The 25,745-nt window shown below is 36.3% G+C and overlaps 1 protein-coding gene and 1 long non-coding RNA gene across 2 annotated transcripts; one reads left to right on the top strand and one right to left on the bottom strand.

Moving 5' to 3' along the window:
* Window positions 1-1,602: 1,602 nt before the first annotated feature.
* On the top strand, window positions 1,603-7,250 carry LOC143864344 (cation/H(+) antiporter 15-like). The gene is made up of 3 exons (XM_077375268.1): window positions 1,603-1,953; window positions 2,535-3,536; window positions 5,959-7,250. The coding sequence occupies exons 1-3, from the start codon at window positions 1,708-1,710 to the stop codon at window positions 7,090-7,092; spliced, it is 2,382 nt and encodes a 793-aa protein (XP_077231383.1). The 5' UTR covers window positions 1,603-1,707; the 3' UTR covers window positions 7,093-7,250.
* Window positions 7,251-8,371: 1,121 nt separating this feature from the next.
* On the bottom strand, window positions 8,372-22,599 carry LOC143864146 (uncharacterized). The gene is made up of 3 exons (XR_013241104.1): window positions 22,468-22,599; window positions 21,611-21,790; window positions 8,372-8,636 (listed from the first exon to the last, which is right to left on the bottom strand). It is a non-coding gene; the product is annotated as an uncharacterized LOC143864146 (long non-coding RNA).
* Window positions 22,600-25,745: the final 3,146 nt, after the last annotated feature.

Below are 25,745 nucleotides of genomic sequence, written 5' to 3' on the forward strand. Positions count from 1 at the left end.
ACTCCTAGGACAACCCTTTTAGTGTATATATTAATATATAATATATATATATATATATATATATATATATATATATATATATATATATATATATATATATAGAGAGAGAGAGAGAGAGAGAGAGAGAGAACATTTCCTACACACTTGTATAGGTAAGTTACCTACACACTACCTTAAAATACAGTGGGGGCCCATATTGTTTAGGTGATCCAAACAATTCATTTGAATGGTCCTCACATAGATAGGGTGTCCACAAAAAATCAGATCCATAGGATCATCCCAACCCTACGATTTGTTGAGGTAAAATGGACGTGTATAAACCTTCACAAATTAGTCCATTTTTTGCCTCCATAGTTTGAATGGTTAGGATCTGATTTTTTGTGGACACCCTATCTATGTGAGGATCATTCAAATGAATGGTTTGGATCACCCAAACAATGTGGGCCCCCACTGTATTTTAAGGTAGTGTGTAGGTAACTTACCTACACAAGTGTGTAGGAAATGTTCTCTCATATATATATATATATATATATATATATATATATAGAGGAAAGTGTTTCTACTCGGCCGAGTAGAAAAGCTTATCTACTCCTCCCTTTAAAAAGTACAGTGGGCCCACACATTGTGGATGATCCAAAGCATTCATTTGATAGGTCTTAACATAGATAGGGTGTGCCCAAAAAATCAGCACCAAAGGGTCATCCTAGCCCTTCGTTTTGTTGGGCCTTGTAGAAATAGAATGGACGCACTGTGTAAGATGCGTAAGATGCGTCCATTCTGTTTCTACAAGGCCCAACAAAACGAAGGGCTAGGATGACCCTTTGGTGCTGATTTTTTGGGCACACCCTATCTATGTTAAGACCTATCAAATGAATGCTTTGGATCATCCACAATGTGTGGGCCCACTGTACTTTTTAAAGGGAGGAGTAGATAAGCTTTTCTACTCGGCCGAGTAGAAACACTTTCCTCATATGTATATATATATATATATATATATATATATATATATATATATATATATATATATATATATATATATATATATATATATATATATTAAATATATTAAATTCTTAACGAGCTTTAACGAGCCGAGCCCAGGCTCGGCTCGTTAAGCTTAATGAGCCTGGCCAGCCGGCTCGGCTTGGCTCGTTAAGGATTCGAGTCGAGCTTTTTCCGAGCTGAACTCGAGCGAGCTTCCGAGCCCGAGCCAAAATTGACACCCTTAGTTTTGAGGAATGCTAAACTCAGGGGCACCCTTGCATAAATAAGATGAAAGGCCACCCCTTGGTGACTTTCAACCAATGGGGCCGCGCCATTTCAGCTTATTTATACAAGGGCGCCCTTGAGTTTAGCACTCCTCTTAGTTTGGGGGGAGAGAGAGAGAGAGCCATATAGAACGGGAAGCTAAGGGCGACCCCGGAAAAAAGGGGGGGGGGATGAATTTATAGCTTCTGTTTTGAGCAACAAACGGAAACCTTTATTTATTGGTAGTCAACGGTCAAAATCCACACCACCGTACTTTTATCTCCTCCGTATATACATCTCTCTGTCTCTCTCTTGCTTTTCTTTTCTCCACACCTCTCTCTCTCTCTCTCAAAATTCAAATCCGCATCTATCTCTCTCTCTCTCTCTCTCTCTCTCTCTCTCTCTCTCTTCTCGTTCCCCTCTTGCAGGGGGAGGGGCAAGGCAATCAAGTTGCTAACAATGGTGATTGGAATGACGTCCCACGGAGCCAACTCCGTCTTCAATCTCCAAAACAACATAACATTATCACTCCAATGTTTTCCCAGGTCTACATTTTATTCAGTTGGCGTTTATTATGGTGATAATCCTTTTTATCACTCCGTCCCTCTCTTTTGTTTACAAGTCTCCATCATGTTCATCATCACCCGTTCCCTTCGATTCCTTCTCAAGCCACTCAGACAACCCGCAGTCGTTTGCGAAATCCTTGTAAGATTCTTCATCTTCCCCATTTTCTTCTTTCTCATTAGAGAAAAGTGTACAATAGGCAAGTATTGGACGTGATTTAGGACAGTTTGTAAGAGGCAAGCATTGGAAGTAATTGGCACATACAAGAGTTATGCTATCAAAGCTGGTGTTATTTAATCATTCATACATCAATAGTACCCCTCACCTGTGGCCCCTCTTTTTATTAGTGTTAGAAATTTGAAGTCAAAAGGTAGGAATAGGGTGGAAGGCAATGGCGTTAATCATTAGTAATGGACACCCAACCTATGAGACAGGAGATTCCTAGAATTAGGTTCAATGAGTACTAACAATACATCAACACTCCCCATCACATGCTGCCCCTCTTTTTGGGTTGGCCGTACACCCCGCTTGTATATGCCAATTACATCCAATGGTTGCCTCTTATACACTTTCCTAAATTATGTCCAATAGTTGCCTATTGTGCATTTTCCTCTAATATTCATTTTGCCGACCCCAACTAGTTTGGGACAAAGGCTTTGTTGAGTTGAGTTAAGTATTCATCTTAATTTTCCTTGTCATTCTTTTCCTATTTGTACTTCCAGGGTGCTATAATCATTGGCCCATCTTTTCTAGGACGCAACAAAATGTTCTCCACCATTGTTTTCTCACGACGAGGAAATTACTTGATGCAAACAGTTGCTTCAATCGGAAGCATTTATTACCTTTTCCTCAATGGAGTAAAGCAAGACATGGGTATGATAAAACAAACAGGAAGAATGGCATTTGTTATAGCTATCTCTGGCTTTTTTCTTACTCTAATATCAATTGAATTTTCGGTTTTCTTCTTCGGCAAATTTGTAATGAACAACATCACCCGCAAGCAATTCTTTGCATCCTTAGCTATATCACTATCCATAACAAATTTTCCTGTTGTCAATCCCATCCTCGCCGAACTCAATCTCCTCAATTCGGATCTAGGCCGACTCGCCTTGTCCTCGGCCTTAGTTACCGATATTGTAGCATGGGTGTCCTTCATATTCTTCGAAGGCCTGAAGGATACTTCGGTGCAAAATATCAAGTTTATGTGGTACTTAATTTCAATTGCTCTACTAATAATCTTCATAGTCTCTGTCATTCGGCCGGTGATGAGATGGATAGTCCGAAAAACACCAAAGGGTAAACCAGTGGATAAGGTCTATATTGGACCCATCCTATTATTGGTCATGGTTATGGCGTTCCTTAGCGACATGTTCGGTGCAACTACAGCCGATGGAGCTTTGTTTATGGGCATGGCGGTACCAGATGGTCCACCTTTAGGAGCGACGCTTGTGAAAAATATGGAGATTCTTAATAACAATCTCTTTCTACCATTCTGCTATGGTAAATCTGGTTTGAAGATTGATTTGTTCACAATGGCTTCTTGGACGAAGTGGGGGATCATGCAGATGATAATCTTGAATGGATATATTGGGAAGCTGGTGGGGACTGTGTTGGCTTGCCGCTATTACAAGTTGCCTTGGAATGAATCGATATCGCTCGGGCTGATCATGAACTTCAAAGGCGTAGTGGAGATGATCACATATTATCATTGGATGCGTGGCAAGGCAAGACACCTCTTACCCTTTTCCTTTTCTCTTTGTTCTTGTTGGTAACGATGGGTGCATTTAGATGAACACAAATTGATTGCAAAACGCACTCGTATAAGAGAGAGAGAGAGAGAGAGAGAGAGAGAGAGAGAGAGAGAGAGAGAGAGAGAGAGAGAGAGAGAGAGAGAGAGAGAGAGAGAGAGAGAGAGAGATTCTTGCTTCGCTTTTTGGCAAGGATTGATGGATTTGGATGCGGCCAAATTTCATCCCGTAGTTACCGGAAACCTCCTAGTTAGATAAGAAGCATGCTTTCTTGGAAATTCACTTATGAAGCTTTCTCCCTTTCTAAGTTTAGGGCACGAATACTTCTTAACTTGTTTCCTCTTAATTAAGAGTACGCTTCATGTTTAGGTTGCTTTTTTCTTCCTAAAAGAATATTTTCAACTTTTGAAACTTTTGAAAAGGCTGAAGGAGCGTATTTAAAAAAAAGGAGACCGCATATAAAACTTGAAAATCATCTTAAGTTTCAAATGAAAACTATGTGGATCTTTTTGAAAATACTTAACATTAAATATACATGAATAAATGAATAAAACATGTGAAATTGTAAATTCCTACAACTTGTAATTCTAATTAGTCTTATAGTCTAATCATTACCTATATTAACTCTTAGTCCCTAACCTATTACAATCCTAATCTTTCTATGTACTTCTTGGTTTGCTTCTAATGAGGCATATTACATGCTTCATGCTGACTTTCTATGATGCTTCCCATATATTTTCTCCTTACTTTATTCAGATTTTTCGCTTCCCATATTTTCTCTTTCCTAAACCCTGTTTCCCGCTTTCGCTTCCCACATCGCTTCTTGAACTCGCTTTCTACTCTGGCAACTATGGCCCATCCAAACCTACCAATTTAGATGTGTGTGTGTGAGTGTGTGTGTGTGTGTGTGTGTGTGTGTGAGAGAGAGAGAGAGAGAGAGAGAGAGAGAGAGAGAGAGAGAGAGATTCTCCTTTTTTCTAATTCTTATTTTTCTTGTTGACAAGGATTGATTCATTTGAAACCACCAAATTGCAATTTGAGTGTTCATCCAAACACACCCATTAAGACTTAGGACTTACAATTGAGAGAACCCAATATTATATAGAACCATGAGGGAGAAACAGTCCAATACACATAAACCATGACACATGTTGTACAGGTCCTTGAGCTCCCCAATATTATATAGAACCATGAGGGAGAAACAGTCCAATACACATAAACCATGACACATGTTGTACAGGTCCTTGAGCTCCATGTACATTTTGTTTGGTTAAGAATCTGTTGACCATTGGAGAACTGAAATTCATTGGCAATTAAGAAAATAGTGGAGGTTACCTAAATCCATTAGAAAAAATTGTGACCAAAAGGCGTCAACCATGGACCTATACGAACCATTTAATATGTATAATAGAGAAGTATGATGGTGCTAGAAGTACAATGTCTGATGAACATAGACGGATCAGCCATGCTACATATGAAATCGAGTTCATTTAATGCCCCAGTGAAATGATTAAACTAAGAAAATGGTACTTAGTGCAAACTTTAGACAGCCTTGTTGAGTTTATAAATGAGATGAGACTAATTGGGTTCTTTAAAACTAACCCAATCGAACAATGGAAACATGTAATAAATCGAACAATGCCTTTGGTGATAAAAGTCCTAAGAAATTCCGCCAAGTTTTATACTTTGAAAAGCCCAGGCTCAAGAGGGTGACAGTGCGAGTGAAGGTCATGTGCATCAACCTTCGGCACTGTGCATCAAGGAACTTAGAAGGAGCTCAGATCCTAAACATTAAGGCCCTATTTGTTTTGGATGTTTAGAATTGATTTTGAGTCCAGAAGTAATTATCGGACTCCAAAATCAATTTTAAAAAATCCAAAACATGCAGGGCCTCAAAATGGTTTTAGCGGGCTGCCAGAACTGTCCCTTCTAGTCACTTGTGGCTGAATCGGCGGGGTCAAGTCTGGTTTCTAAAATTCGTACGCGTAAGTCAATTCATTTTTCTCTAAAAATCGGATTTTAAGCCAAAATTTTATAAAGAAATTTGGGATTGGTTCACAAACAAACACTCAAATTAACATTATCTTTAGTATGACACAAGAATTCAAGACCTTAAACTTTTTTTTTATATATGTTTTGCCATTTTACACCTCAAGTTTTGGTGGGCGTAAGGCCCACGATCACTACCCAAACCTGTGGGTAGGGCGGAGCCCACACTATCACTATCCAAACATATGCATTAGGATGGGCCCTATCACTTTACACATCATGTTTTGATGGTGCGGGGCCTATCACTTTACACATCATGCATAGCATGGGACCAACATACTAGTTTTTATTGAAGTTTGTTGTTTTTGCAATAAAATCCCGACTTAAAGATCTGGTGGTAACATTTCAGCTTATAGATGAACAAGTTTTTTCAACTCTAATGTTTTCGACGGTGATGGTGACCGGAATTTCGTCACCTCTAGTGAGCATCCTCATGAGGAATCCAAGAAGATTCATGGCATACAATCGGAGAACGATCGAACACTTGAAGCCCCATGCGGAACTTGGCATACTAACATGCATCCATGATGAAGAAAACGTCCCAACCATCATCAAAGTACTCGAAGCCTCGAACTCCACGAAAGAAAACCCCATCTGTGTGTATGTCATCCAACTCGTAGAACTCGTGGGCCGCGCCTCCCCCATGTTCATAGCTCACACCTCAGAAAGGAGACCCTCTTACCCAACTGAAAAATACCCAATTGTGAATGCCTTTCTAAGTTATGAACAACACAAGGGTGGCAACATTTGCATTCAACCCTTCACACTTGTTTCCCCTTACAAAACCATGCATGAAGATATATGCAAGCTTGCATTGGATAGGAAGGTGTCCCTCATAATCACCCCCTTCCACAAGCAACTCACGATCAACGGCCAAATGGATGCCACGAACCTTGCCTTACAAACCGTGAACCCTAATATCCTCGATAAGGCCCCTTGTTCGGTTGGGATCCTCGTGGACCGTGGTAGGCTCAGCCGGGTGCCTTTCTGGGCCGGCCCAGGGCAATTCTCGTATAAAATTGCCATTATATTCTTGGGTGGGCCCGATGATCGGGAGGCACTTGCCTATGCCTCTCGAATGGCCCAACACCCAGAAGTGAGCCTCACCGTGGTGAGGTTCCTTATGGAGGAGGAGGTGGAGGACCCTAAGAGGGGTTGGCAAGCAGACAACTACTCGGTGGGGGAATTCAGGGTAAAGAGTACTAGAAATTATGGCATGATTTACAGAGAGAATGTGGTGCGAGATGGAGAAGAGATGGTTAGTTTGCTACGCTCCATGGGGGGCGGCTATGATCTTGTGATGACCGGACGGAAACAAGAATCAAAATTGGTACTCGAAGTGTTCTCCGATTGGAGCGAGTGTCCGGAGCTTGGGGTGACCGGTGACTTTCTCGCCTCCCCAGATTTCATGGACGGTATGGTTTCAGTGCTGGTGGTGCAACAACAAATCAATATGCGAACTCTGGTATACAAGACCGAGTAGGCCTATTACTGCAATACCTTTGTAATGTTTTTTTTTTTTTTTTTTAAACACAGAGGAGCAATTGTAATTTGTCATTGGTAGATGTATTGAGAAGAAAAAATACCCATTGTAAGTTTTGTTTTTGTTTTTTTTAAGGTTTTATCAAAGCCAACTTTTTGCAACGCTCGATATTGATGGACAATTAAAATTTGGGCAGTGATGAATCGACCCCCATATATCTTAAATCAACCCCATGTGTCTTTCTCTCTCCTCTTAAACATAGGGGGTCAATTTAAGATATATGGGGGTCGGTTTATCACTCCCATTAAAAATTTATAGAATTGTAAATTTCGTCATACAAGAAAATTATGGAAAATGATATTTCCACCTACTTTGGTTATTCGGTTGGGTTCCATTTTATTGTAAACTAGGGAAGTAATTTTCTCTAAGATAGGAGTGTTTTGGTCATTTTCTATGGGATAGGGTCCAACGGGGCACCCTTGTTACTGGGCTCTAGCAAGAACAGCCTTCACTTAATAATTCCTTTATGCTCTGTTTGGTTGCCAGGTTTTTTTTGTTCTTGGAAGTTTTGTGGGAGAGTAAGTTAAATTTCGGTCCCATCCCATGTTTGGTTGCCTTTTAGCACTAGGTTCCATTTCAGCGAGGCTAAGTAAGAGAGGGTAAGCCATTTTATTGTAAACTAGGGAAGTACTTTTCTCTAAGATTGGAGTGTTTTGGCCATTTTCTATGGGATAGGGTCCAACGGGGCACCCTTGTTACTGGGCTCTAGCAAGAACAGCCTTCACTTAATAATTCCTTTAGAGAGTGTTCATTCTTTAATAGTATAACATAGAACAATAGTGGACACAAATAATTCCAAGATAGAAAACAAAGTCGAACATCCCCTGTCTCATGGACACTCAAGAAAAGAGTTACCATTTTGAAAACAAATGTTGTGGCCAAATAACGTTCGTTGGTTATGATTGCGGCTGAACTTACTTTATTACCATCACTTTGCTAGCGAGCTTTGGGCATTTTTCTACATTGGTCTCTAATCTCTGATGTTATAATCTCAATGATTTTAGGAAACATATGGAAATTGATTACCTCTTTGTGAGTGAGAAGGTAAAAAAATTCATTTCTTGGCGGATAAATTAGGGGACAGTAAAATAAGAAATCAGTTATACCCATGATAATCGTTGCAATGGCCGATGGATTGGGCATGAATCTGTTCATTTTCTATTGTCTATGGATTAATAGTACAAATTTCCAAGCCAACATTGGAAGGTACATGATAATTAACCAAATTAACATTGTTAGTAATAGAATCAATACAAGTTTACACGCTAATGCTGCGACAAGGGTTACCAATGGGTTGGTTTCTTGCAGAAGCAACTAATTTTCTTTCTTTATTAGCTGGGTCTTGGAACAATAGCACCTTATCCATGTCTTTAACTCCAACCATATGGAGAAAATCATCATCTTCTCTTTCTTTTCCCGTGAAGAGGAACCTCTGTTCTCTTGGTTCCAAATTAGTGACAATGACAAAATCATCTTCAATTCACCTGAAAAAAATAGATAAAAAAATTTACTCCACAAACCCAACCCTCTGTGTTATTTGGGTATGCAATTTAGACTAAAATTTTACACAAAAATTGCACAAAGCACAATAAGAGAAACTACCACTTGTGCTAGTTTTGCTATGCAATTTTGACAAGTTTACACACAAATTGCACAAAACCCAATAAGAAAACCCAAACATGTCCTAGTTTGGTAGACAAGTTTACACACAAATTGCACAAAACCCAATAGGAAAAATACCCCCTGTTCTAGTTTGGGTTTGCAATTTAGACAAGTTTACACAGAAATTGCACAAAACCCAATAAGAAAAACCACCTCCTCTGTTAGTTTGGGTTTGCAGTTTTAAATTGCAAGCTTACCCACAAATTGCACAAAACACAATAAATAAAAAAAACCACCCCTTGTGCTAGTTTGGTTATGCAATTTAGACAGCAAGTTTACATACATATCACACCAACAATCCAATATCCAAAAAATAACATTGAACAGATAATTCATAGAATTAGACAAGAATTTTACTCCACAAACCCAATAAGAAAACCACCCTCTGTGCTATCAGACTTTACATACAAATTGCACCAACAATGCAATCAGATTGCATATGAAAGCAGCTAGGAAGGCTTCATTGAATCCACCCACATCAGTGTAGACACCCCATTTTGACCGGACCCAAGTTCGCGTTGTTTGCACAAAATCCCATCCAAGCAGTGAGTTAGAACCCCAAATCCCATCATAAGCTAGGTTAGGGTCTTGCCGAGGCCCCCGCCAAAGTTCATCAAAATCCGCCAAGAAATGGCAAATAGGACTAACCAGGAAGGAGGTGTAGTATGAATGTATAAGGGTGGTGAATTATCCGCAATAGGGGATGTCCGAAGTAAGGGTGGTGCATAATCCCGTCTGGGCCGCGCTTGATTCGCGAGCCCATCAAAATTTGTGCACCCATCAGTATGGTAGTGCCAATATCGGTGGCTTCATTTTAATATAAAAAATCAAGAAAATCAGAAAGAGAGGGGAATCTCATTTTCGCAGATAGGAAGAGAGAGCGAGAGGGATATTTAAAACCCTAACCCATTCCGTTGATCTTCTCCAGCCTAGCACCGGTAAAAGCTCCTGCCGGCCTCATTTTCTTCCCTAATCTATCTTATTCTTCTTCTTAGCTACCTTTAAGCCATAGATCCAAGTTTCTTATACCTTGATTCTAGATCTAAGAACCTCTAAAGCTCTGTATTTCTTCTTTTTCGATCAGATCTGGATATTTTCTCCATCATTTTCACTGTTAGCTGCTATTTTAATCACCATCTCCGATCTTCCAAACTCTAGATCCGAAAATCCCTAACCCTAGCTTCTCTTCTAAACTGTAGATCTGCCATAAAAACCCTAAATCTATCTTTCTAAAGCCCTAATTCAAGTTACAAAAATCTCAAATCTGTGAAGAGAGAACTTGAGTCTTGTGTTATCTCTGTTTCAATACTTGTACCGTTTTGCGGAATTATATCTTTTCGGAGAGATCTCGCGCATTCTCTTGGAGATTGATTTGGTCTTTGGCGTAGATCATCATAGCAATTTTTTTTAACAAATCCGTTTGATCTTCACTTCAGGTATTTCACTTATATTAATCATTTGAATTTGTTGTTAACATTTATGAGCTATCATTTGAAATTATATTCGTATAATTGAATTTCGAGATCCAGAGTCTGCTTGTATTAAATTTGAGAAAATCTGAAGATTCTAGATCACTATGATGTTTTCCTTTTAGATTCTCTGTTTGTTTTTTTTAGAGAGATTTACGAAACCTTAACAGGTTTGAGATTATCCTGTTCTCAACTATTTGTTTGATTTGATTGATCAAGATGTTTTGCTTATTCAATCTCTGATTCTACTCTCTAATGTTACTCTCAAGCCCAGTATGTCTGATTCTATGAGATTCTAGGATTTGAATAATGAAAGTGAGCTTAGTTTTGATGCACGAGAGTTATGATGTCTGATGTTCACGGTTCAGTCATTTCCATCTAAATGGTGCTAGTATTTACTTGTACGGTATGGATGTTTGCTATTAACCTGTTAGGATACTAAATTTTGCTTGTTTGGTTCATGTTTTGGTTACAATTTCACACAGACTTCTAATTATTTTAAATTCTGCTTGTCTGGCTTGTATTTTTACTTTCATTTTTTTAAATTTGATGATAACACTGCTTTTGTGGGAATTGCATATGACATGATATATTTTCTAAGATGCCTGGCCTGAATTATCTTGTGTTATAAGAAGAGCTAGTTTGATCATGTAAATGTTTTTATCCCAAGAAGTTTAAGCAGGTAAGATGTTATAATGTGCTTTCATAGAATATTCTCCAAGTCAGTGAATGATTATACCTTTGAGTTGATGGATCAATGTTCTTAGTTTTTGGTAATTGTGCTAATGAGGGAGACATGAGACAAACTCTGTCTTAGTGTGGAAATGGAGCAATACATATGGTAGTCACTTCTTTTCATGTTCTTTGGGTACGTAACCCAGGGATCATCTCTTTCATGGCCATTGGTGTGTGAAGTTGATAGTGCGGAAGCTTAAAATTATTCATCTAAATTTGATCCCCTTATTCTCATTTACGACCCCTATTTGAATTTTCAAACTTTATGGTCCAATGTCTCAATGGGAATTGGAAAGCAGTATTAAGCTTCTTTACTGTTGGAATTAGTCTCTTTAGTTTCATGATTATTGGCAGAATGTTAAAAAGGGAAATTATGTGGTGAGATTTTAACTCATATTATTCTTTTCTCTACATAACATCTATATATGGGTATGCCTATATGTGTTTGTATATGTACATGTCCGTGTAAATATGTCTGTGAAGATACGCATGTGTGTGTATGTGTCAGTCAATGTGTATTTTTGTGTGTGGATGTGAGGATATCAGTAAGTGTGAGGATGCATATGCAATTATGTATAGGTGAATGCATGTATATCTATGTGACTGTGTGTGAGTGTATATATGAGGGGATGAGTGTATATGTTGATGTATGTGTGTGGTACGCGTATATATGTGTGAGGATATTATGTGTTGGTGTGCGTGTGTGGGAGTGCATCTGTGTGTGTGAGTATGTAGGGAGATCATGTTCATATATATATATTCAGCTCATTCATTTAGAATCTAGTCCATATGTTATATGATACAGTTCAACCCCTGTCTTACCACAATTCAACCCACAGTGTAGCTACAGTTTTTGCACATTGTAATAATTTGGTCCAATATATTTCATCTCATGATACCATCTTTGACCTCATCTGATGTATCCTATTTGTAAAATTTAATATTTAAAGATAGAGAATGTATGAATATTGAATTTATGATAAAGAGTGGAATAAATATTTCATTTCTTTCTTGTGTCCCTGTAACTCTTGGGCTTAAATGTTTTTTCAATCATTTATAGCATATTAGTTTTGGCATGAAATACTCATATTAGTTGAAATATATATATATATATATATATATATATATATATATATATGAGAAAACGGTTCCTACACATATGTGTAGATAAGTTCTCTACACACTAGCTTAAAATACAGTGGAGGCCACATTATTTGGGTGATCCAAACCATTCATTTTTAAGGCCCTCACATAGATAGGGTGTCCATAAAAAATCAGATCCATAGGATCATCCTAACCATTCGAATTGTGGAGGCAAAAAATGGACTAATTTGTGAAGGTTTAAAGACATCCATTTTACCTCCACAAATCGTAGGGTTGGGATGATCCTATGCATCTGATTTTTTGTAGACACCCTATCTATGTGAGGGCCTTTAAAATGGATGGCTTGGATCACCCAAACATTGTGGGCCCCCACTGTATTTTAAGCTAGTGTGTAGAGAACTCTCTACACATATGTGTAGGAACCGTTTTCTCTCTCTCTCTCTCTCTCTCTCTCTCTCTATATATATATATATATATATATATATATATATATATATATATATATATTGAAACAAGGAGCTTTGTAAATACATGTATTTTGAGTTTTTTTTTTCTTTAGGGAAGTTATGCGGTCTTGTAAATGTATGAAGGATATGATAAGACAGATACTATTTGTTGATTTCAATATGGAAACAGGGTCTGCTGTACACATCTGGGTTAGAGAAGTGCATTCCCTCGTTCATTTAAGCTATGGGATTTTAGTTTTGATAGCTGGATATAATTTCAAAAAAAAAAGAGCATGCATTATTTCAGTAAACTAATACTTGTGGCCGTTCTTAGTTTAAGAAATTTTTGTTAGAGCCCATGTCCTTTATATGGTCTGTATTTGTGAGAATATGATAGCATACTATAGCTCTAGGTCAGAATTAGCAAATGATTTGGATATGGTGGGCATTTGAATTTTATAATAGCTACACAAGTTCTGTTTGTGCTGCTTGCTTATACCCAAAATGCAAGGTTGAGTGAGTAAATCTCAGAAATTTATATCCAGAGAAGGGCCATGGGGAAGTTTAAACCTTAGGAATCATACTTTGTACCCTTGGAAGTGGAGCTGAATTTTGTTGGGTGGTTTGCTTGAAATTCAACTTTGTCAGAGGCATCATTAAGTTGTGAAAATAATTTTCTTTCAAGCTACTCTTTTGACTTTATTGCCATATGTAGGGAATATTGCTTATCTTCTTCATTTCTCATTGACCCTGTGACAATATCATGAATTAGAGTCAACATTGAAATGATTTGAAATTTGGGGGTCAAATTAGACGTATGGATGCTATCCTGGAATAGGTGTGCTAGATATTTGGGCATTTGTCTGATGAGTAAAAGATTTATTTTGTAAATCCCATTTTTCTTTTATTTGGGACAGTACTACCTGAAATCATGCATCATATCTCTGCTGTTAGGTTTGACAAATTCAAATTAATCCATATTTCCGATTGTTGACAAATTATTTGGTTGGGTTTGACAATCAATGCAAAGAGCATTAGTTCATTAATTTAGATTTATTGTTGGATCTGCATCATTGATTGATTGGTGTTACTGATTAGAGAATTATCTGCAAGTTAATTAAGTTTTCTTGTTGAATTATTTGTTTTTATGGTTTGAATAGCATTTCTTTAATGGCAAATGCCAATTTCAATTGTTTGGACTTCTTTTAATCTTCTTGAAGTTATGGGGTTTGAAATTTAGAACATAAGGTTGAGGGATGGGGTATTTCATTCTTAGTGGGTTTCATGATATTCACTAAAGTAATGGTAATATTTGCTTCATAAGTAGGATTTATTCAATATTCAGGTGAGTGCTGAACTGTGCTTCTCCTTCTTCTTTTTTTATGGTAGATGCCAAATGAGACCTGTTGCACATGTTATTTTAGTATGAGGCTATAGTAGCTGTGCTAATTTTCTTTAGTAGTAGCAGTAGCCCTGTCAGTAAATCAATTGCAATAAATTACATTGCATGTGAAGAATATTATTTAACTTAGTCTGTTGAAATATATGGCAAGGTGGATCATCTTACATAGTAGTTTTTAAGACTATTTTGGAGAGATAATTTTGTATATAACTGTAATTTTCATTGTAATGATGATTTGTGGCAACTGTCCAGCAGGTTTTCACACCTTATGATTATGCTTTGTAATCGTTTATAGATATATAGTTGTTGTCCTATGATTTTCACATCCTTGGTCCTATTATATATCTCAATAATGGTAAGGTTAGTAGATATAAACTATGTTAGAAGGATGTAAAATTGCTTCATTAATAACTTAATGATTAAGAGCATCTTTTATTAGGCATTTATTCATGACAGAAGTACCTGGATTGGTTATAATTGTTTTGGACTTAATGAGCTAATAGCATTAGATGAAAAATTGGCTGAAATTTGCATAGGTGAATAAAAAAAAGTATCAAATGACTTGAATTCCTATTATGGATTGAGGTATTCACGAGCATCTCTATTGATGTTATCATTTGTTAATATTGTTATCTGTTGCACTCCGTTAGGGCTCATAGTTTGTTGATTTATCAAATTATAGTAGGGTAGATTCTTTTGTAAGTTCTTTGCCTCTTATTCTTTTCGTTCTAAGACTGGTTAAATCCTTTGAACTCTTATCCCTTTCATTGCGTAGGCGATGATGGCGATAGTCAGAGCCTTCCCTTTAGAGAGATAATTTGTGTCTCTATAGAAAAAGCCCATCCTTAGGAGACCTGCTCGGTCCCAGTAGAGCTCCCCTCCTTTGTATAGTAGACTTTACTAGTCTTTTAGACACCGGTAGAAATTAGACCCATACTAGGAGACATGCTATGTCTCATTAGGCCATGCTCATTTGGAGACGAGCCTCATTTAGAGCCTACCCTCACAAGGTCAATTTGATGTTAATAGATAGTGCACCCATAGGAAGCATGCACTGCCTCATTTAGAGAGTCCCTCTCTAAGTTGTATCCCAACTTGCACCCCTTGCTAGTTGGAGACCAACTTGGTCTATTATTTGTCTTTGTCTTTAATCATTGCTAGGGCGATGATGGAAGTACTGGAAGCCTTTCTTAGGAGACTTAGTTAGTCTCGTTAGCACTCTCCTTTCAGGTGTCTTTATTAGAAAGTCTTTGACTCACTCGTCTCTGTGGACCCCGATCCGGGAGAGAGGTGAGGGACGAGCCCCCAGCGGCCTCTAGGATCATCCACATGTGAAGGAGAGCTCTACCAAGGAACTCTAGAAACGGATGCCACCCTCATAGCATAGCACGAGTGGCGATATAAAAGAGATACCTTTCGATTCGGGAACAAGTCCGGATTCGAAACGTACCTAAACAAACTCAGAGTCGCCATCCATGGTATACGGCCATGGATCCTTAAACAAAATAGGCTCTGTATACCATGGATAACCAGAAATATATATGGGTCAGTGCCTGATTACGAATGGAGAAGGTCTGAGAGCACCCCCAATTCGTCCGAGCGCACGCACTTGGTCTTTTATGCCATTTATTATTAACTTCAAAGAATTTCAGGCGAGAATCATATGAAATAGGAACAATTCTCAGGAATCGTCTACCTAAGCATGCATTTCCTGAGGATAAAAAAATCAGCATACACAAAATGAAATTAAAAAAATGTGTCACCTAAGCAAAGCTAGGTTATGAGTGACATGCCTAATGGGTGTCTAAGTTCTGGTGGACATACACATGCAGGCTACATCTAAAGGTATAGTATCAGTACAAGAAAGTAAGAAGACACATCAAAACATAAAACACAAATCAATCCTATCTATGACAGGACAAGACAAATCCTAACTCTAATGCGACTTGACTCGGACCAAGATGGCCGCCCATCCAAGCTGCTCTACGTATCCCGGCCTCGGGAAGAATCGGAGTCAACGTAGTTCGATACCCTATTCTAAACTATGATGCCTAACCATCTAGAACCGCTATCTTAGACTCGATCCACTAGACTCGACTGATTTTTAAAGCTTTTTGCATGATTGCTTAAGTTCAGGTGAATTGTAATTTTTAGGACTCTCTATATGTCCTAACTAATGCAAGTTAGTTAGCCTTAAGCTAATGCAGGTGGGCCCTACATCCTATGTGTATTTAGGCTGTGCAACCTAAGGAAAACCATGGGCTGACTATATGCTTCATAATCTAGCCATCGGTTCGACTAAATGTCTAACCGATCAACTCGAGGCCTCCTAACTTTAGGGACACTCACACGACAGGACACACCAAATCAATACAAATCAAGACAGCCTCCTAACTCTAATACACCCCAAACAGCTAGGACAGACTCCTAACTCTAGAGGAAGATCTTTTAAATAAGGTTTTGAAGAAGTTTTGTATTTTTGGAATGTTTAAAATGTTTATTTTTAAAAGTTTGGCTGGACCTAGGATGTGAATCCCAAGCTGCACTACGTACCCTATGGAAAGGGATCAAGCCAACGTAGTTTGGAACAAACTTTCCTAATACACTATAAAACTCAACACTTTAGAGATTTTTTTTAAAAAGGTTTTTGATGTTTTCAAATATTTTTGAAGTGCTTTTATATTTTTGACGATTAAAAATATGCTAATACCCTTTCGGCTAAAGGGGATCCGATAGAAGAGCTTCTATACCCACCATATCACAGTAGGGTATTAAAGAAGGAAACGGGATCCCTAAAGCCTTGGGGGGAAGAAGACAAACGAGGGAATTAAAATTCCGATGCGAGAAAAATAATCTCAAAGAGATAACTAAAAGCTGACGAGACTTAGCCAGTCTCCAAAATATAGGATATCTAATCTATGGAGTAAAACCTCTAAACAAATAACAGATGACAAGCTTCTAGCCCTAAGGGCAGACTTCTAACTGATGACGCTAAAAAAGGAGACCTGACAAGACAAACATTGTCTTGCAACTCTATGAGAAGAGGAGAGTATGAGGCTAGGTAAGCCTCCTAAAGGGAGAACTCTCTAAATGAGACAAGCCTTGTCTCCAAATAAGGGCTCTTGCAAATGAGGCAAGGCATGCCTTATAGACACAAAGATAAGCTCTAAATGAGGCTTGACTCCCAAAGAAAAATGCCTCACGAGACAAAGTATGTCTCCTAATGGGGCTCTAGATGACTCTTTCATTACCCTTGCAATGAGAAGAATAAATGTCTAAGGACGTCTAAAAGACTAGAGAAGCCTTCTAAAGAAAAGAGAAAAAAAGAACTATAAGGACTTGGTGAGTCCCCTAAATGATGAGCTCGGGATGACTCCTTCATCGCCCTTGCAATGATAAGGTTACTGATGGCTAAGGGATATTTAAAAGACTTGGGAAGTCTACCAAATAAAAAAAGAAAAGAAATTAACACTAGTTTTGTTAACTAGCTTCAGGTTATGCTACATGATTTCAAGTTCTACCATCTGATTTCAGATTTTACCTGCTGATTTCTGGTTTTGTACTAACTGCTTTCAAATGATCAAGGTACTTAAAAACATGTGTTCAGCTTATACAACTGTGTGATAGAATAGTGGCTTTGTGACAAAGCCAAAGAACAGAAATCCACAAAGTGAACAGCACAAGCTATAGAGATATATCATTAAGAGAACTACACATATTTGTATATATATATATATATATATATATATATATATATATATATATATATATATATAAAATGCAATGAAGAACCAAAGTATATTTTGAACATTCTACACAAAATCTATCAAAAGAGAGCCATGATTATTAGTAACATTTATAATCTAATCACACTAAGGCTAAACAGATTGAAATATACTCATAACGGCATATCCTTGCATTACTACTTTATTATCTTAATAAAATGACATAACTGATATAAGCAAAACAGTACAGAACTTCAATATACCTATTATCATGTGATTTTCTTTAATTCAACAAATATAAAAAAACGTATATGATTCAAGGAAAATTAGTATAAAATTTATCACGACCCTAAAAAGGAACATAAAAAAAAGCACATATTTGGATGCCTGGTATGAACATATCACCATGTTTTCGCATTAACCAAGACTCAATTTGCTAAGAACTACAACAGTCCTTTAGCATCTAATGAATAGATGGTATAGAGATGAGCTAGTCTCATTATCGGGACATGGTGGTAAAAATATCAATATTTTGAGAAGAAAGAAATCATTTATGGATCTAAGTGAAATAGTGATTAAAAATGAATAGGGAATCAAACTGAGATTATTACAAAATAAAAATATTAAGTATGACCTTGTTCAGCTAATAACCCATGGATTATTTAACACCAAAAAGATTCGAAATCTGTTGACCCATGCAACCATTACACAAAATATACTATTCAACTACACAAACCACAGCCATAAAGATATTGAATTAACATTTGATCAAAGTTTCAACTGATTCTTTTAATGGACAAAACAAAATGAAGGCTTAATAAATAAGCTACAACAGTTCCACTGAAAATTAATTGATAAAATGGGCTTCATTAACTTAAAGTCATGATAAACAAATATCTTTCCAAGTAAGTTATCAAACTTGTAAATACCTAGGGTAAAAACCAGATTTTTTACAAAGATATACTCATTCCATCCAACAGGTAGTATGCCAAGGATAATTTTCTCTAAAAAAAACAAACACAAACCTTAAAATTCTACACCAAACCAGGAGATGTTTCAAACTAAAGTATTATTTGTGACTCTTTTATTCTCATATTTCAATTCATATGTCTCTATTTAGAAGTATAAATTTTCAAATAAAAAACACTCCATTGTAAAACAAACAGATTTAAGTATCTACCCTGCTCTAACAAATAAACTAAACTACTTAGTTCCCTTTATAGGTAATCCCATTTTCTAAGTCTTACATCTGGGCATTGACACACCTGAACCTTCGAGTATTTCAGCCCAAAAATATAATTCCACCTAAGATCAAATACTATATGCAAGACATGCTAAGAAATTTCATAGAAAAGCATATTACAGCCAACTTTTAGGCAAGAGGGCAGCCATTATCGAAAGAGTATGGGCTTTCCGTATCAAAAAAAAAAAAAAAAAAAAAATAAAATAAAAAAAAATAAAAATAAAAATAAAAAATAAAAAATAAAAATATATATATATATATATATATATATGGGGGTTGTCCATATCAACAAACTATGAAGGCTGTACATATCAAAACTGGTTAGGGGCTGCATATTAACAAAAGAATGTACGATGTACATATCAAAACTGGTTAGGGGCTATATTAAAGCCATAAGAGAGGATGAAATTTGCATTTATCAAATGAGTGAGTGGGCTGTCACTAACAAAAATGTGATGACTTGTAGGACAACAGCTATATGGTTTTATGTAATCATGACCAGCACTATGCCAGACCATTGCCATTTTATCTTAACTAAATCTGATCACTATGACAGCAAAAATATTTAAAAGAGAAACTTTACAGCGCTGACATTTATCCCTAACAAGCCTTGATATCTCTATCCTTTGGTTCTAATGACTCGACCAATGTTATTTTCCCTTTTAGGCGTGCACATTATGCCATCCACCCAAACACAAAACATATAAAGAACAGAGGCTCTAAAATTATTTTTTTCTTAAACTAACACCTGCATCACCAACCAGTGTTATAAATAAGAGTAGCACAAATTCAATCCAATTACTAAATCATGCAAGTTGAAACAAAGGTGTGAAATTCAATGGTTTAAAAATATTTTATTACAAACTATTATTATAACTAAAAATTAATGAAACATTTCTACATGAACATAAGAACTAAAATAATTGAGATTTAAGTCTAATTAAATCATGCTCAACTAGTCCCAAAGGACTATTCTAAAAATGGGACAGAATCATGAGCAAAAACTTGTACAGAAAAAGAGTTAAAATTAGTGCCAAAACAGGGCAGAAATGTGCCTGTCAAACAGGGCTGAACTATGGACTGCATTTTGCACCAACAGGAAATGATTTCGAGACCAAATTGTGTCAAAATAAAAATATATATTTACATTTATTCAAACCTGCACTCACATATCCACAAGTATATATATATATATATATATATGCTCATGAACACACAATTACTCGTGCCTCATTGAATTCAAGCAACAAACAGGGCACCTTAGGACTCCATAACTAAGGGGACTGTTATGAGCACTATCACATTCACAGAACAAGAATAAAAACTACTATGATCATTACCCCACTCCACACAACAAATGAGGACTACTATGAATATTATTATGACTTGAAAACTAAAAGAATGATTGCTAAGGGAATATTGGAAATAAAATACATTTGTCTCAAAACCACTACACTCAATGATAGCATTCATAAATAACCAAACAAGAAAAACTCTTTTGGGCAATCAAACACAATAAATATGATCATTGTCACAAAAAGAAAAATAATGGCTGTTTGACATGGGCTTTATTTCATCCAATATTCAGCTGAAACTTTTCTACATCCTTACACAACTATCAAAATTTACTTTATTATTCTAAAACAATTAAAGGCAAGTACCCCACCCAACATCTATTGTCTATGCACGCATACAAAGCTCGAATCTTTAAATTGCTACACTTGTACAGATTTTATCAAAATCCAAATTCAATAATAAGGCCTTTAGGCTCATATATATATATATATATATATATATATATATATATATATATATATATATATAAATCATTATAAATTGTATAAAAATTTATTAGCTTGCAAAATCATAACCATAAACTATCAATTAGAAAAGCATTTTTACAGATCATAATCCATTCAGTTCATATATTTTTAAAGTGTAAAAGCCTTTAATAATAATAAAAAAAAATTACATTTACATTCCTATGCCTTGAAAAATTAGTAACTGACTATAGTAAAATTAGCTCATAGATACACAAGTGGATAGGCTATCATGAATAAAATCTAATGTTATTATCTTCTATAGCATAAACTGGGCTTAACAGTGTCATGAAACTTACCAATATTTATCAAATGGACATTCTATATGAAAACAAGATTCAAGCATTCATAGCTTCCTCTGGGCAAGACTTACGCTTAAACCCCTTTGTCTCTATGATTATTTCATTGTATTTGATACCTTAATGAAAATTAAGATAAAATAGACAAAGGAACCAAAACAGAACTATATCATCTGAACACACATAAAAATATTAATAGAACTTTTATTTTCAAAATCTCAGGTTTATATTACTTCATCATCAAACAATCAATGTTCATATCCTCTTTATTTAACACATGATAACATGAAACAGATCTTAATGATTTGATCATCTTGTATCGATTCAATGATTATCGACATTAAGAGAATAGCAGGAAAGAAATATTTTCTCCAAATCAACATCAAAATTCAGACATAACAATTATTAAAGTGCGATTTTAAAAATCAAATCCATCGGAGAATTAAAATCAAAGGCATATCATTCAAATTAACTATTACACCATTACAAAAATGCAATTTTTTTTTAAAAAAAAAAATCATGAAATTGTATAAGGGAATGATTCAGATCTTACCTGTAGTAGACGAATTTTCACCTTTTTCTTAAAACTGATGAACACTCCTTCGCAATTTTCAGATTCAAAGCTCTCACAACTAAATCTGCTTTGCTCGCAGGTGCCATATTTCTTCTACTCCTTTTAGCTTAAATTATGATTTTATACCGGTCGACCCACATGAAAGCAAACTTTATACTTCTGTAAGAAAACCACAATTCATTTTTTTACCCACCAATATTACTAAATAAAAAAGTAAGAAATTCAATAATCTCCAAGTATTTCCAAAAGAATCCATAGCTTTTGCATATTTAAAGGCTGATCTTTAACAAGGAAAAATTTTAATTCATGGCTGGTCAATTGTTCCTACAAAGCAATTATGAAACGGGATAAGAGATAAGTAAAAAAAATATTGTGCCTATAAAATATGACCAAAATCACAAAAAACTAGGTACAGATCCCTTAGCTCTCACCAAATAATTTGTAGAAGACTACATTAGAAATATCTTGATATAACTATAAATGTTTGCGAATTTGTAATTTGCTTCTTAACATGGAGAGATACAACTGCATTAAGACAAAACTTGAGAAATACGACAGAAGCAGAAAACAAGTCTGAAATGGATCAAACTAGATCAATTAATGGCATATGATAAAAACACCACTTCAATAAAAAATCTTGCAACAAACCAGCCAAGCATGCCTACTTTATGTTAGCTGTAAGGATAACTCAACAAAGGAACTTACAGACTAATCTCAAGCAAGCATTGACAATAGCAATTCTCATCAAACAAAAAAAAAGACGTATATAATCATAAGGGTCTGAATGCAATATGATAATAAGAAAGAAAATAAATCTTAGGCACAAAAATCATCACCTATGTAGGAAAATGGATCTCAAGAGGTAAGGATGTGTAAGCATAGCAATCCTATGGGTGACGGTGGATCAAAGAACGATCAATATGGTATCTGGGAATTAGACCATCTTTGGTGAGGTCTCTCCCACGTCGGCCCCAAGATACGGCTAAAACCTATTTGACAAATATCCCCCACATTTGTAACATATCACGATTTTATAGTGACATTTTGATAAAACGACAAACTCTCAAAATAATCCTGAGATTTTAAAAATAATATTTTCATTTTTATGACTTATAGTGAAAACATCGCTATATTATCCCTTGCAAAGAAATTCCATATTACAATATTTGTGACTTAGGTTAAAACTAGAAAGCATGGTAAATTAATGCTTGCAAGCTGGAATTTGGAAGTTAGAAGTCAATGACTATTGATGCTCGCACTACCATGTTTTGATAACAAGACGAACTCACCTTGTCTTTTATACTTTAACTAGCTTTCAAAGGCTATTACAATTCCCCAAAAGCTCTCAGCATTCTAGTAAAAAAGAAGAGACAAGGTGAGTTCATCTTGTTATCAAAACATGGTAGTGTGAATATCAATAGTCTGAATCAATTAGCATTAAAATAAGGGGAGTGATAAATCGACTCCCAAATATCTTAAATTGACTCCCCATGTGTCTTTCTCTCTCCTCTCGAGAGAGAGAAACATTTAGACAGATGCCCAAAGTATTTCTTCATAGATTAACTGAGAATGCAATGTTAGGCCCAAGTATGATGGTGGCAACCCAAGAAGGGGGATGAATTGGATTTATCAAAATCAAATTTCTTTTTAAAAGCTTAAACTAATTTTACCCAAAATTAAGTTAAGATCAATTAAATAATAGACCGCAAAGATAAATCAAGAGTGCAAGAAATATAAAAAGAGAGTTAGAAGAAGTGCACCAAAAATTTAAAGTGGTTCGGTCCTCGAACCCATGAGGCCTACTCCACTCCACCAACAAAATAGGTTGATGGATTTACTATTTGATTATCTTAACTTCGGCGAAGATCGGTGCCAAAAATACAATCAACCGCTTTAACCTTGATGGCGATCCCCACTAAGGAGAGAAGGCTACGCGTCTCCGAACACTCGCCCAATTACAATCTTTGATGAAGAAAGAAAGAAAGCAAAAATCCCTTTCAAATGGTTATAATCTTGATGTAGAAGATGTACAGTCCTTGTCTTTGAATCAAGAGAGGCATAAGTTTGTTCTTTAACTCAATATGTATTCAAATGAGGCTTAGGGAGTGTTAGAATCATGTTTAGAAAGGTTAGAGGCCTTTATATAGGCAAGGAAGACCAAAACTAGCCGTTATAGGGCTCCTAACGGCTCTTACGGAAGCTGCGCACTGAATTTCGTGCGTACTGTTAGCCCTTTTTTATTTTGGAACAGATGCCTTCACGGGATTTCGAGAAATAACTTGGAATTCCGAGCCAAAGTTCTAGGTAAATTGTGCTAAAATGTGACAATCACCTTGTGTGTTGTCATCATAAAAAAAAAAGGGGGAGATTCTAAGCCCAACGGTTTCCACCTTGGCAATCTTCTATATTTTAATGATTCCAAACAAAAGTTGATTTGTGTTGTATTTTTAATGCGTTTGTTGTTTAAGTGCATGTATTGGAAATTTAAGCAATCAAACACTAAAGTCAAAGAAATGCATGGATCATGGCATGAACCAAATGGAGAAGATCATTTGAAGCCAAAGGAAGATGAAGTCTTGGAGAATTTCATGAAGACCTTGTGAAGGCAAAAGAATAGAAGAGATGGTCCATGGTGACAATGAAGACTTGAAGAGATTGAAGAAATTGAATGCTTGTCAAGTCTTAGAATGTAAAAGTCCAATCCTTAGCTTAGGAACTACGAGATAACCAAGGAGCACTTAACAAGGTTAAACATACTCTATTAGGGTCCTTAAACATGATAAGTATCTTGGGTCAATCCTTAGAGAACACACCAAAAAGTTAGACATCATTGGCACTTGCTTAGTAATTCATTTAGTTACAACAGACCTTAATTTGATAATAATTGGTCCAAAATATTTTTAAATATTTTTGAAAATATCTCTTTCTTCTAATATCCGTAGGATTCCTCATATTTCGAGATTTTGATAAGCGACAGAATTCCGAGTTATTTCTCAAAATTCCGAAACTGGTTTTCCAGGTTGAACCCGCTAACTTGTAAAATGGATAGCACAGTATAAAAACTTCCACGGATCGGGGGTTAGTATCATCCCATGGAGAACATCAACGGCTTAGATTTTCTTGGAAGAACCCCAAACGAGATGGAAGGTTCAGATTTGCTGTGGTGGTTTAGATTAACGTTTACGTGGCAAATGTGGGCCTAGAAAAGTGGCTGTTATGAAACAAGCAAACATGAGAAAAGGTGAAAGAAGTTTGAAACGCCTTTCTCAAGACCCCTTTTTTAGTTTTTACGGACAGGGTTAGGAAAGAAAGAAAACGTTTTTTAAAGACTTTTTACTATTGAAAGATAGAAATAAGGGTGTCAATTTTGGCTCGGGCTCGGAAGCTCGCTCGAGCTCGGCTTGAATCCTTAACGAGCCGACTCGCCAGGCGAGCCCGATAAGCTTAACGAGCCGAGCCCGATTTAGGCCAGGCTCGGCTCGGCTCGGCTCGTTAAGAATTTAATATATTTAATATATATATATATATATATATATATATATATATATATATATATATATATATATATATATATATATATATATATATTATATTAATATATATACACTAAAAGAGTTGTCCAGGGAGTGAAAGGGGAGGCAAAATATGTCACTTCATTTTTGGAACCCCATTTGTTACTTGGACCACCCCCCATAGTGTAAAAAAAGTAGTCAAATTACGCTAGATAGGGCTGTCCAGGGAAGCTTAGGGGTGTGAACTTAATATAACCCGAGCTCGGTAAGGCTCGCGAGCCTGGCCGAGCTTGATCGAGCCGAGCCGAGCCGAGCCTGAGCCGAGCTTTTGAGCTTAACGAGCCGAGCCGAGCCTGGCCAAGCTCGGCTCGGCTCGTTTACACCCCTAGATAGAAACGAATTTAAACTCAAATGCCAAGTTTGACTATTGAAAACATTTTTTAGTTTTTACGAACAGCGTTAGGAAAGAAAGAAAACGTTTTTTAAAGACATTTTACTATTGAAAGAAAGAAACCAATTTAAACTCAAATGCCAAGTTTGACTCGTCAACAGTTTAATCGACGGTCAAAATTCACCTCACCCCTCTCTCACTCTCTCTCATT

Source organism: Tasmannia lanceolata, unplaced genomic scaffold, assembly GCF_043159265.1.
Source record: "Tasmannia lanceolata isolate RefF3 unplaced genomic scaffold, GAP_Taslan_0.1 ptg000048l, whole genome shotgun sequence".
Lineage (NCBI taxonomy): Eukaryota > Viridiplantae > Streptophyta > Magnoliopsida > Canellales > Winteraceae > Tasmannia > Tasmannia lanceolata.

Excerpts from the sequence above, each read along its gene's own strand:
- LOC143864344 (XM_077375268.1), top strand. The coding sequence starts at position 1,708 with ATGGTGATTGGAATGACGTCCCACGGAGCCAACTCCGTCTTCAATCTC. Across the intron at positions 1,954-2,534 it reads CAGTCGTTTGCGAAATCCTT|GGTGCTATAATCATTGGCCC; the intron begins GTAAGATTCTTC and ends TTGTACTTCCAG. Across the intron at positions 3,537-5,958 it reads ATCATTGGATGCGTGGCAAG|CTTATAGATGAACAAGTTTT; the intron begins GCAAGACACCTC and ends GTAACATTTCAG.